At 62.9% G+C, this 12,296-nt stretch overlaps 1 protein-coding gene across 1 annotated transcript; it reads right to left on the bottom strand.

The window, feature by feature from the left end:
• Positions 1-4,736: 4,736 nt before the first annotated feature.
• On the bottom strand, positions 4,737-11,799 carry BCL6B (BCL6B transcription repressor). The gene is made up of 9 exons (XM_039499686.1): positions 11,673-11,799; positions 10,442-10,658; positions 9,340-9,561; positions 8,575-8,893; positions 7,723-7,796; positions 7,232-7,419; positions 6,307-6,437; positions 5,902-6,039; positions 4,737-5,077 (listed from the first exon to the last, which is right to left on the bottom strand). Exons 2-9 carry the CDS (start codon positions 10,630-10,632, stop codon positions 4,946-4,948), a joined length of 1,395 nt encoding a protein of 464 aa, XP_039355620.1. The 5' UTR covers positions 10,633-10,658; positions 11,673-11,799; the 3' UTR covers positions 4,737-4,945.
• Positions 11,800-12,296: the final 497 nt, after the last annotated feature.

Here is a 12,296-nt window from a genome sequence, read left to right as displayed (position 1 = left end):
TCCTTTTCTTCCCCCACCCCCAGAGGTGGCCGCATCTCAGCGCCCGGGCGAGGGGTCCCTGGATAACCAGTCGCCCCGCCCCAGAGGTGGCTGCCTTTTAGTGCTGGGAGCGTCGGCCCCAGGGCGGCGCTAGGGGGCGCTGTGGGGCAGGGAGCGGGGCTGGGGCAGCAGGGGGCGCTCTCCCTGGGCAGGGCTGGCCCCAGGGCGGCGCTAGGGGGCACTGTGGGGCAGGGAGCAGGGGGCTCAGCAGGGGGCTGGCCCCAGGCGGCGCTAGGGGCTCTGTGGGGCAGGCGGGGCTGGCACTAGGGGGCGCTGTGGGGCAGGGAGTGGGGTGGGGGGACAGGGCCTTGCTCAACAAAATCCACCGGGGCCTCTGTCTAAAAACAGCTTTATTGAAACCAGCCACTGAGCCGCGTGTTGGGGGGCTCCAGGGTGTGGGGCCAGAACCAGCTTTTGACAGATACCCCCAAATCAGCTCAAAATACCCCCCCGCCCGCCCCAAACCTCTCCCCCACCTCAACACCGAGGCGGAGCTGCGACTCGAAAGTACATTTCGTTCCACCGCGTTTGGTGTCAATGTCTAATATTCCCGCCTCTGCAATCTACCCCCGTTCGCATGTTTCCCGGCAATATGTGCTTGTAGCTGGGGGAGGGAGGGGTTCAAATCCCAGAAGAGCTACAGGACGGGGTGGGGGGCAGGGAATGGGGCAGGGGCCTTTCCCCTCTAGGGGGCGCCGGCTCCCACCCGGCCCCAGGGCAGGGACTGGCTGGCTCAGGGGGGCGGGGAATGGGGCAGGGGCCTGTCCCCTCTAGGGGGCGCCAGCTCCGTATCCAGCCCCATGACAGGGCGACTGGCCAGCTCAGGGGGCGGGGGGGACGGGGCCCAGGGCCTGTCCCCGCTAGGCTGCCCTGCGTATATACCCAGCAGCAAAGGCTACCTTGGTAACGGGAACCGGTCCCGTCGTTGGGTGAACCTGTGCGTGATAGAGAACGACTGACCCCGAGTAGGTCGGGAGTAGGAGATGGGAGAGGGAGAGGTGTGTGTTCCTGGTCCATCTAGAGCCCCGTTGCATGGAGGGTCGCCTGATCCCAACCTATCAGGTCTAGCCGTTCTAGACCGCCCAACCTTCTAGACTGGATAAGCCGTTCTAGACTGTGCTAGCCTTCCTGGGCTAGTCATTCTAGATGGTGCTATATGGGTCCAGGCTGCGGCATCCCTGCCTAAGCTATCGATTCTAGACTGGACGATCTGGTCTATACTACGCTATCCATTCATATGTCATCAGTTCTAGACTACACTATCCATTCTAGATGGTGCTATATGGTCCAGGCTGCGGTATCCCTGCCTAAGCTATCGATTCTAAATTGGATGATCTGGTCTATACTACACTATCCATTCAACTGTCATCAGTTCTAGACTACACTATCCATTCTAGATGGTGCTATATGGTCCAGGCTGTGGCATCCCTTCCTAAGCGATGGGTTCTAGATTGGGCTATTGTTCTAGACTGGGCTGTCCATTTCTAGGTTATCAGTTCTAGACCGTGCAGTCCTGGGTGGCGTTATCCATCTCTTGCTCATGAATTCGAGACTACGCTTGCCACCCGAGGTTGTGCTCTCCATTACAGGCAGCGCAGTCTGTTCCAGACAGCGCAACCTGTTTAGAGACTATGGGTTCTAGATTGGGTTATCATTCTTGACAGGTCTTTTCATTCCCAGGCGATCCGTTCTAGGCCTTCCCAAGGGATTGAGTCTCGATTCGGCAATCTGTTCTAGACCACACAATCCATTCCTATGTCGTCAGTTCTAGACTACATTATCCATTCTAGAATGGGCTATCTATTCCATAGATAGCTATGGCTGCACTATTTGTTCTAGACTTTGCTCTACATTGATTGTGGGTTCCATTAGCCGTTCTACGCCACACTATCCATTCCTAAAAAAACAACAAGGAGTTGTTTTTGTGGATACAGACTAACACGGCTACCCCCTGAGATTTGTATCCATTCCTAGGTTATTTTAGACTATGCTATTCTAGACTCTCTTTTCCCATTTGTTCTTCCCCCTGGCAATTGGAAGGCGATAAACTTCCCTCCTCATTCCAGAACCACAGCTCCCTCCCTTTCCCCCACATACCGTGAAGCACCAGAGGTTCCAGACCTCTTCTGGAGCAGCAAAGACCAGTTGCTGCTGACGTTTTGAGCTTTATTCTAGGATCACTGTGATCCCAGATCCCTCTCTTGCCCCAGTAACCTGCTCTGACTTTAATTGTTTTGGGGGGAGTTGGAGATGGTCTCAGTCCTTATAGTGTATTGCATCAGCTCTTCTGTTCCCCCACCCATGCCAAATATCTTCCACCCTGCAGTATTCCAGATCCAGAGGGATTCCTGATCGAATGATACAGCCCATCAATCAGTTGTGTTCTAGGCTCATCCACTGATAATCTAGAACCTTAGCTGGGCCCAGAGACTAAACATTCTGTGTCACTCTAGCTTTGGTCTCCAGAACTTGAACTTTGGGGGTTGGACTAGATGACCTCCTGAGGTCCCTTCCAACCCTCATATTGGATGATTCTATGAAATGCCCAAAGGCCATCTGGCAAAGTGGATATGGACGGGTTACAGATTAGTAATCTAGAACCCCCGTTCTGGAAGCCCTTGAGCTGAGAGGTTCTGCAATCTGGAGGTAGAGACTCCCAAGAGCCTAGAACCCAGGGTCTGGTAGACAGGAGGCCTCAGCGGTTCTAGTAACTGGAGGTGTATTATTGAGAATGAGCCTGGAAGTCAGGAACCCATAGCCAGAAGACCTCAGAGGCCATATGTTATGGGGGACTTGGATCATCTACATTTTAACAACCGAGAACCTCTGTCCTGAAACCTTTGATCCGAGAGGCTCCAGACTCGGTGGATGGAATATTTAGGTTCAGAAAATACAGATTTTGGAACCCAGGATTCCATAAAGAGGAGACCTCAGAGGATCTGGACTCTGGAGCTGGAATACGTAGACTCCGGAAGAACACAGTCTAGAACCCACAATCCGGTAGACAAGACACCTCAGATGTTCTGGATCCCATGATCCCATATCCAGAAAAATGTGGGTGTTCTACACTCAGAAGGTGGAACATTTAAACCCTGGATAACATAGCCCCGAACACCGGATACCCTAGGTTCTAGACTCCAACCAGATAAACGGCAGAAGGTCCCCAGACCTTCGGCTCAAACTCCTTGCTTTGCTACACCTCACGCTTCCAGTCATCTCCAACACATCAAGGACCCTTTTGCAACAGACCTGCCCCAATACGACTCTAGGACCATCTAGAGCAGGCAACTAACTAACACGAGGTCAAGTGGCCGAGGTTCAAATGCCTTTTCTATTTGCTCCAAGCACTAACATTGCAAAGCAAATTAAAAGCAACAAAAAATACACCCACCAACTTGGGGAGTAATTAAAAAAAATATGGATAGGGTCAGAAAAAGCCACTGTCAGCACAAAAATACATTTAATTCTTTAAAGAAAAGAAAACACCTTAAACCAGCATCAAGCCGGAGGCACCAGTTGTCCATAGAGACACCGTAGGTAGGGGAAAGCTTAACTGGAGTGACTCTGTATTAAAACTGGTTCAAGCAAAACTCTGGAGTCACCAGTTGTTCACAGAGACTTCTAGGGTAGGCATCTTCAGTAAAGACTCTGTGGACAAATGGTGAATCTGGATTTTGGTAAAATCAGAGTCAATCCAGAGTCAATCCACAGAAGTTTTGAGACTGGACTAGAATGTCTTTGAGGTCTTCATGGACAGCTAGTGACTCCTGATTTTGATAAAAATCAGAGACATCTGGTATCCCTAAAGATGTGTCCAACATCGCTGAGAACTTAACTGGAGTGTCTTTGGGTTGACACTAGTGTCACCAAAACTGCAGAGTCACAATCAGCTGGCTAGAGGGACTTCCAGGGTGGTTAAATCAGAGTCACTCCAGAGCCACTCCTCCCAGATTTAGATCGCAATTAGAACTTCAGTGAAGTCTAGGCACAAGTGGCAACTGCTGATTTCAGTTAAGCCGACATCAAGCCGGCGTCATCAGTTGTCCATAGAGAGGTCCAGCGTGGGAGAGAATTCAGAGTGACTCTGGATTGAAACCGGTTTAAGCAAATGAGATATTGCCTTCCAGAAGAAAACATAAATCAACTGAAAATTAAGTGGCTAAGAAAAGTGAGAGGGGCGTGGTCTCTCAGGATGCTCTGCCTGCAGAGCTCTGACATCACTTCCTGTGCCACACTTAAAGAACCCAGGAGTCCTGGGTTCTCTCCCCAGCTCTGGGAGGGAAGTGGTGGGTTAGAGCAGGGGGGGCTGGGAGCCAGGACTCCTGGGTTCCCTCCCCAGCTCTGGGAGGGGAGTGGGGTCTGGTGGGTTCGTGCGGGGGGGGCTGGGAGCCAGGACTCCTGGGTTCTCTCCCCCCGGCTCTGGGAGGGGAGTGGGGTCTGGTGGGTTAGTGCGGGGGGGGCTGGGAGCCAGGACTCCTGGGTTCTCTCCCCAGCTCTGGGAGGGGAGTGGTGGGTTAGAGCAGGGGGGGCTGGGAGCCAGGACTCCTGGGTTCCCTCCCCAGCTGGGGGGGCGCAAAATGGCAGACCCACTTCAAAACACAGGGTGCATATACACTCCCCCCACACACACATGGATCTGGGTCCTCCATAGACCAGAGAGACCACCCCCCTGCAGCCCATAGCCCCCCCATGTCCCGTAGCCCCCAGCCCAGACACTGCAGGACAACACGTGGTATGAAAGGGGTTCACGACCAGCGGGCCCCTCCTGGCAGGACAGGAATTTCCCCTACCCCGAGACAGCTCCCCCTGCTGGCAGGAGCGAAGGAAGCAGCAATGCGGTGTGGGGGTGGGGAGCGGCGCCTCTCTCCTGCCCCCTGGTGGGAGGGGGAGGAAGCGCGGTCCCCGTTCAGCAGCGGGCGCCGGAGGGGCCGGCCAGCACCGCGTAGCGGATCTTGGTGTTGGTGACGGCCCCGTGCTTCTGCCGCAGGTGCAGGCGCAGCTGGCTCTTGTGCCGGAAGTGCAGGTGGCAGGTCTCGCACTGCGGGGTGGGGGCCACAAGAGAGCGGGGGGTCAGCGCCCAGAGGGGGAACCCAGGAGTCCTGGCTCCCAGCCGCCCCCCTGCTTGAACCACCAGCCCTCACTCCCCTCCCAGAGCCGGGGAGAGAACCCAAGAGTCCTGGCTCCCAGCCCCCCTGCTCTGACCCACCAGCCTCCACTCCCCTCCCAGAGCCGGGGAGAGAACCCAGGAGTCCTGGCTCCCAGCCGCCCCCCTGCTCGAACCACCAGCCCCCACTCCCCTCCCAGAGCTGGGGAGAGAACCCAGGAGTCCTGGCTCCCAGCCGCCCCCCTGCTCGAACTACCAGCCCCCACTCCTCCCAGAGCTGGGAGAGAACCCAGGAGTCCTGGCTCCCAGCCCCCTGCTCTAACCACCAGCCCCACTCCTCCCAGAGCTGGGAGAGAACCCAGGAGTCCTGGCTCCCAGCCCCCCCTGCTCTCACCCCCAGCCCCCACTCCCCCCGCAGAGGTGGGGAGAGAACCCAGGAGTCCTGGCTCACAGCCCCCCCTGCTCTGACCCACCAGCTCCCACTCCCCTCCCAGAACTGGGGAGAGAACCCAGGAGTCCTGGCTCCCAGCCCCCCCTTGCTCAAACCAGCAGCCCCCACTCCCCTCCCAGAGCCGGGGAGAGAACCCAGGAGTCCTGGCTCCCAGCCCGCCCTGCTCTAACCACCAGCCCCCACTCCCCTCCCAGAGCCGGGGAGAGAACCCAGGAGTCCTGGCTCCCAGCCCCCCTGCTCTAACCACCAGCCCCCACTCCCCTCCCAGAGCCGGGGAGAGAACCCAGGAGTCCTGTCCCCCACTCACCTGATACGGTTTCTCGCCCGTGTGGATCCGGATGTGGCTCTTGAGGGTCTGTAGGTGCCGGAAGCGGGTCCCACACGTCTCGCAAGGGTAGGGCTTTTCGCCCGTGTGGATCAACACGTGGGCCCGGAGGTGGGCGACCTGGCGGGTGGCCGGGGGGGGGGGAGAGAGACGTGATCAGATTCCAGGGGGCTGCAGTACTTGGCCTGGCCTCTAGGGGGCTCTGCTTCCCGTTGGAGACGATGGGAACGAGGTGCTGCAGATCCCACCGCTCCCACCATTAGATGTTGGCCCTTATTGATTGGCTGAGTATCTCTCACCGCTCCTTGCCCCAAGCCTCCCCTTCACAGCCCCCCATCTCTCCTCCCGACCCCCACAGAGCCTGCCCCGCCCCCCCCCCGCCCGCACCTGCACGAAGCTGGAGCCGCAGGTCTCACACTTGTAGGGCTTTTCACCCGAGTGGATCCGTGAGTGGGTTTTGAGGTTCGCCGGCCGGTTGAACTGGGCCCCGCAGACTCCGCAGCGGTACGGCTTCTCACCTGGGGGGGGGAGACAGGGGGCAGCTAGGGGGCAGCACAGCCCCCCACGGCTCTCCTGATCCGCACAGCCTCCCGTCCCCTCGCACAATCCCCTCACCCCTTTCCTGTCCCCACTTTGGTCCCACCCACCTCCCCTGGTCCCTCCCACCTCCCATTGACTCCTCCCCCTAATCCCTTCCTGACTCCACCCACCTCCCCTGGTCCCTCCCACCTCCCATTGACCCCTCCCCCTGATCCCTTTCTGACTCCACCCACCTCCCCTGGTCCCTCCCACCTCCCATTGACTCCTCCCCCTGATCCCTTCCTGACTCCACCCACCTCCCCATGTCCCTCCCACCTCCCATTGACCCCTCCCCCGATCCCTTACTGACTCCACCCACCTCCCCTGGTCCCTCTCATTGACCCCTCCCCCTGATCCCTTCCTGACTCCACCCACCTCCCCATGTCCCTCCCACCTCCCATTGACTCCTCCCCATGATCCCTTCCTGACTCCACCCACCTCCCCAGGTCCCTCCCACCTCCCATTGACCCCTCCCCGATCCCTTACTGGCTCCACCCACCTCCCCATGTCCCTCCCATTGACCCCTCCCCCTGATCCCTTCCTGACTCCACCCACCTCCCCTGGTCCCTCCCACCTCCAATTGACCCCTCCCCTGGTCCCTCCCATTGACTCCTCCCCCTGATCCCTTCCTGACTCCACCCACCTCGCCTGGTCCCTCCCACTTCCCACTGACCCCGCCCACCCCTCCCTGCCCCCACCCCTCTCCCAGCTCCCGGCCCCCAGCACCCCATACCGGTGTGGACGGCGCGGTGGGAGGCCAGGTTGCCTTTGTAGCGAAAGGCCGAGCGGCAGAGCTGGCACTTGAACGGTTTGTTGTCGTGGGGGGCGGCCGCCGGGGCCTGCCCCCCAGCCGTCCACCTTCCTCCCCCTCCTCCTCCTCCAGGCCCAGCTTGCAGGCCCCACAGCCATACGGCCCTACATCTGTCGGGGAGGGGGGTGAGAGGGTTCAGGGTATGGCTCAGGGCGGGGGGCCTGAATACTCAGAGCCCTCTCTGCAGTGTATGGGGCTGGCCCATCCCCCCACAGCACATGGGACTGGCCCCTCCCCTCACCCCACCCCACAGTACGTATGGGACCAGCCCCCCCCCCAGGGCATATCAGACCAGCCCCTCCCCCACCCCACAGTGCATATGGGACCAGCCCCTCCCCCACCCACAGCGCGTATGGGACCGGCCCCTCCCCACCCCCAGTGCATGGGCCTGAGCCCCCTTCCTTGCCCCTCACCTGCTGCGGACGGGGGCCGCCCCTGGGGAAGGCGCCGGGTGCACAGGGGGCACGGTGACGACGGGGGGTGCGGCCTGTGGGGAGATGGGAAAGGGGGGGGGCTTAGCTACCAAGAGGCATCGCTCCTCCCTCCCCAGTGGGCCCCCTCCCCCACTCGCCCGCCCCTGTATATTGGACCAGGAGCCCCGCTCACAAGCCCCGATCCCCTCGGCATATGGACCAGGTGCCTCTCCCCCGCAATATATGGGACCCGGCACCCCCTCTCAACTGACATATGGGACCGGTCACCCCTCCCCCACTCAGTATATGGGACCAGGCGCCCCTCCCCCTCCCAGCATATGGGCCCGGGCGCCCCTCCCTGGTATATGGGACCGGCCAGCCCTCCCCCTCCCAGTGTACGGGACCGGGTGCCCCTCTCCCTCCCTGCATATGGGACCAGGCGCCCCTCCCCCTCCCAGCGTACGGGCCCGGGCACCCCTCCCCCGTATATGGGACCGGCCAGCCCTCTCCCTCCCTATGTATGGGACTGGGTGCCCCTTCCCCATATATGGGCCCAGACACCCCTCCCCCTCCCAGCGTATGGGACCGGGCGCCCCTTCCCCTCCCTACGTACAGGACTGGGAGCCCCTCCCCTTCTCAGCATATGGGACCAGGCGCCCCTTCCCCATATATGGGACCGGACGCCCCTCTCCCCAGCTCAGCCACTCACCCGCAGGGGGCGCCGTCCCGCTGGGTCCCTGGGCCGCCCCCCTCTTCCCCGCCACGGCAGGCGCCTCGGTCTCCGCCGGCCGGGGGCTCGGGAGGGGTCAGGGGGGCGGGGGGCTGGGGGCCGGCCCCACCCCCTCCCTCCACCCCCTCCCCCCGGAGGGAGTTCAGGACGATGAATTTGTATTTCTTCCAGTTGCAGGCCTTGGGGTCGGGGGCGCAGCCGCTGGACTCGCGGGGGGAGGCGGGGTGCCCCTCGGAGCGTGACGGGCTGTCGGGGGGGCCCCGCTCCCCCCCTGGGGGCGCCCCCCCTGAATCCTTCGCCGGGGCCCTGGCTGGCCCCTCTGGGTGGGGAGCCCCTGCGGGCACCATCCCACTGGCATCTGGGGGTCCTCGGAGGGGGTCCAGGGGTTTGGGGTCCACTGGGGAGGGGAGGGGTTTGGGGTAGAAGCTAGCACGGTCGTAACTGCAAGAGAGAGGGATGAAATGAGGGGGGGCAGCGACCCACTCCCCCCCCCACCGCCCTGAGCCAGTCCCCGCCCTGGGGCCGGGTGGGAGCCGGCGCCCCCTAGAGGGGACAGGCCCCTGCCCCATTCCCCGCCCCCCTGAGCCAGCCAGTCCCTGCCCCGGGGCCGGGTGGGAGCCGGCTCCCCCCAGAGGGGACAGGCCCCTGCCCCATTCCCCGCCCCCCTGAGCCAGCCAGTCCCCGCCCTGGGGCCGGGTGGGAGCCGGCGCCCCCTAGAGGGGACAGGCCCCTGCCCCATTCCCCACCCCCCTGAGCCAGCCAGTCCCTGCCCTGGGGCCGGGTGGGAGCCGGCGCCCCCTAGAGGGGACAGGCCCCTGCCCCATTCCCCGCCCCCCTGAGCCAGCCAGTCCCCGCCCTGGGGGCAGGTGGGAGCCGGCGCCCCCTACCTGGCCTGGATGAAGCGGTGACAGGCGTCCACCACGTGCTCCATCTGCAGGTAGGTGGCGGCGCTGAGCAGGGCCGGGACGGAGGCCGGGGTGAGGGGCAGGCGGGAGGTGTACATGAAATCCAGCAGGGCCTGGAAGCCGCCGGGCTGGATGGAGCCGGGCAGGGTGAGGACACTGACCTCGCTGCCCCCCTGGGCCAGGAAGATGGAGTAGAAGAAGCCACTGCCCGGGAGGGGGGGGAGGGAGGAGAGAAGGGTTAGGGGACTACAACTCCCAGCATGCACCATGGCCCACCCAGACCACACCTCCCCTGTGGCCACGCCTCCCCTTCCCACACTGGGGCGTGGCCTGACCTCGGCCTCCCCATGGCCACACCTCCTCTGCCCCCTCTCCCTCACCCCGATGGCAGCTCAGACTCTGGCCTGGCGCCCCCCTACCCGTCTCCCCACAGGATGGGGACCCAGCTGTGGGTCCAGATGGGCGACGCCCCCCCCTCCTCGGTGGGTAGTCCCACCAACCCCCAGCCATGTCATTGCCCCCCACCTCGTGCCCCACACGGACCCGCCCCACGGCCACCTCCCCCGCACCACAATGCAAAGCCGGCTACCGTGGCCCCCTCAGCCATGTCCCCACCCATGCGCCCCACTCTTCCCAACCATGACCCCTATCCATGGCACCCCCTCACAGCCCCGCCCACCACTGCCCAGCCACGCCCACTCTAGCCACGCCCACCCCGTCCCGGCCACGCCCTCTCTAGCCATGCCCCACCCCGTCCCGGCCACGCCTCCTACCCACTGCGCCCCATCACAGCCCCGCCCACCCATTCCCAGCCCCGCCCACTCTGGCCACGCCCACCCCTTCCCAGCCACGCCCTCTCTAGGCACGCCTTCAGTCTTCTCATCCAGGAGCTCTCAGGCCACGCCCCCTACCGGCCACGCCCCTCTAGTCCCCAACACCCATTCACAGCCACGCCCTCTCTCCAGCCACGCCCACCCCTTCCCAGCCACGGCATGCCTAGCCACGCCCCCAGGCACGCCCTCACCAGCCACGCCCACTCCTCAGAAGCCACGCCCCCACCCCTTCCCAGCCCCGCCCCCCTCACCTGCAGGCAGCCAGCACCGCCTTGTGGGCCAGCAGGGGGCGCCCCCCCACCAGCAGGGTGACGTCGGTCAGGGCGCGGCGGTGCCGAAGCTGGTCCAGGTTGAGCAGCACATCGCTGGCGTGACGCGTGAACTCCCGCACGGAGCTCAGCGGCCCCCCGGCCCTTCCCGAGCTCATAGTATCTGCGGACATGGGGGGGGGTTACAGCAGGCCAGGGCCTGGGGGGAGATGGGGTTACTCAAAGGGGAAGGGGGTTTGAATCCGGACTCCCAGCCCCCCTGCTCTAACCCACCAGCCCCCACTCCCCTCAGAGCTGGGGAGAGAACCCAGGTGTCCTGGCTCCCAGCCCCAACTGCTCTGAACCACCAGCCCCCACTCCCCTCCCAGAGCCAGAGAGAGAACCCAGGAGTCCTGGCTCCCAGCCCCCCCTGCTCTAACCCACCAGCCCCCACTCCCCTCCCAGAGCTGGGGAGAGAACCCAGGAGTCCTGGCCCCCCGCCCCTCTGCTCTCACCCACCAGCCCCCACTCCCCTCCCAGAGCCGGGGAGAGAACCCAGGAGTCCTGGGCCCAGCCCTCTGCTCTGACCCACCAGCCCCACTCCCCTCCTGAGCCGGGAGAGAACCCAGGAGTCCTGGCTCCCAGGCCCCGCTGCTCTGAACCACCAGCCCCGACTCCCCTCCCAGAGCCGGGGAGAGAACCCAGGAGTCCGGGCTCCGAGCCCCCCCGCTCTAACCCACCAGCCCTCACTCCCCTCCCTGAGCCGGGGAGAGAACCCAGGAGTCCTGGCTTCCAGTCCCCCGACTCCAACCCCACCAGCCCCCACTCCTCTCTCAGAGCCAGGGAGAGAACCCAAGAGTCCTGGCTCCCAACCCCCTGCTCTAACCACCAGTCCCCTCCCAGAGCTGGGGAGAGAACCCAGGAGTCCTGGCTCCCAGCCCCCTGCTCTAACCCACCAGCCCCACTCCTCCCAGAACAGGAGAGATCCCAGGAGTCCTGGCTCCCAGCCCCCTGCTCTAACCCAGCAGCCCCACTCCTCCCAGAACAGGGGAGAGAACCCAGGAGTCCTGGCTCCCAGCCCCCCCTGCTCTAACCCAGCCCCCACTCCCATCCCAGAGCCGGGCAGAGAACCCAGGAGTCCTGGCTCCCAGCCCCCCCTGCTCTAACCCACCAGCCCCCACTCCCATCCCAGAGCCGGGCAGAGAACCCAGGCGCCCGGGCACTGACAGCTCACCCTGACCAGCAGGGACCCTCCGACCTTCCTGCCAGCAGGACTTTCGGGGGGTGGGTGTAAATTCCGAGCTGAGCCCCCCAGTCCGGAGAACCAGCCTCCAATGGCTGAGCCAGGCTGGGGTCTCTTATAATGTCCTGGGATGGGGGGGGAAGTTCTCTCTCTAATTCACATCCTTCCTGCCCTGGCCCAGCCGCGGGGGGGTGGGAGGGGGGAGTATTAATAGACCTTTCAGGAAAAAGGCTGGACAATTCCAAGATCCACAAACAAACCCAGGTCCCAGCCCCCCTGCTCTAACCACTAGACCCCACTCCTCTCCCAGAGCCGGGGAGAGAACCCAGGAGTCCTGGCTCTCAGCCCCCCTGCTCTAACCCACCAGCCTCACCTCTCCCAGAGCCAGGAGAGAACCCAGGATCCCAGAGCCGGGGAGAGAACCCAGGAGTCCTGGCTCTCAGCCCCCCTGCTCTAACCACTAGACCCCACTCCTCTCCCAGAGCCGGGGAGAGAACCCAGGAGTCCTGCCTCCCACCCTGCCTGCTCTAACCACCAGCCCCCACTCCCCTCCCAGAGCCAGGGAGAGAACCCAGGAGTCCTGGCTCTGATCGCTCTGCTCAATTCACCCCACTG

Source organism: Mauremys reevesii, linkage group 14 (genome assembly GCF_016161935.1).
Source record: "Mauremys reevesii isolate NIE-2019 linkage group 14, ASM1616193v1, whole genome shotgun sequence".
In the NCBI taxonomy this organism is placed as follows: domain Eukaryota; kingdom Metazoa; phylum Chordata; order Testudines; family Geoemydidae; genus Mauremys; species Mauremys reevesii.
This window is presented reverse-complemented; position numbering and strand designations above follow the sequence as displayed.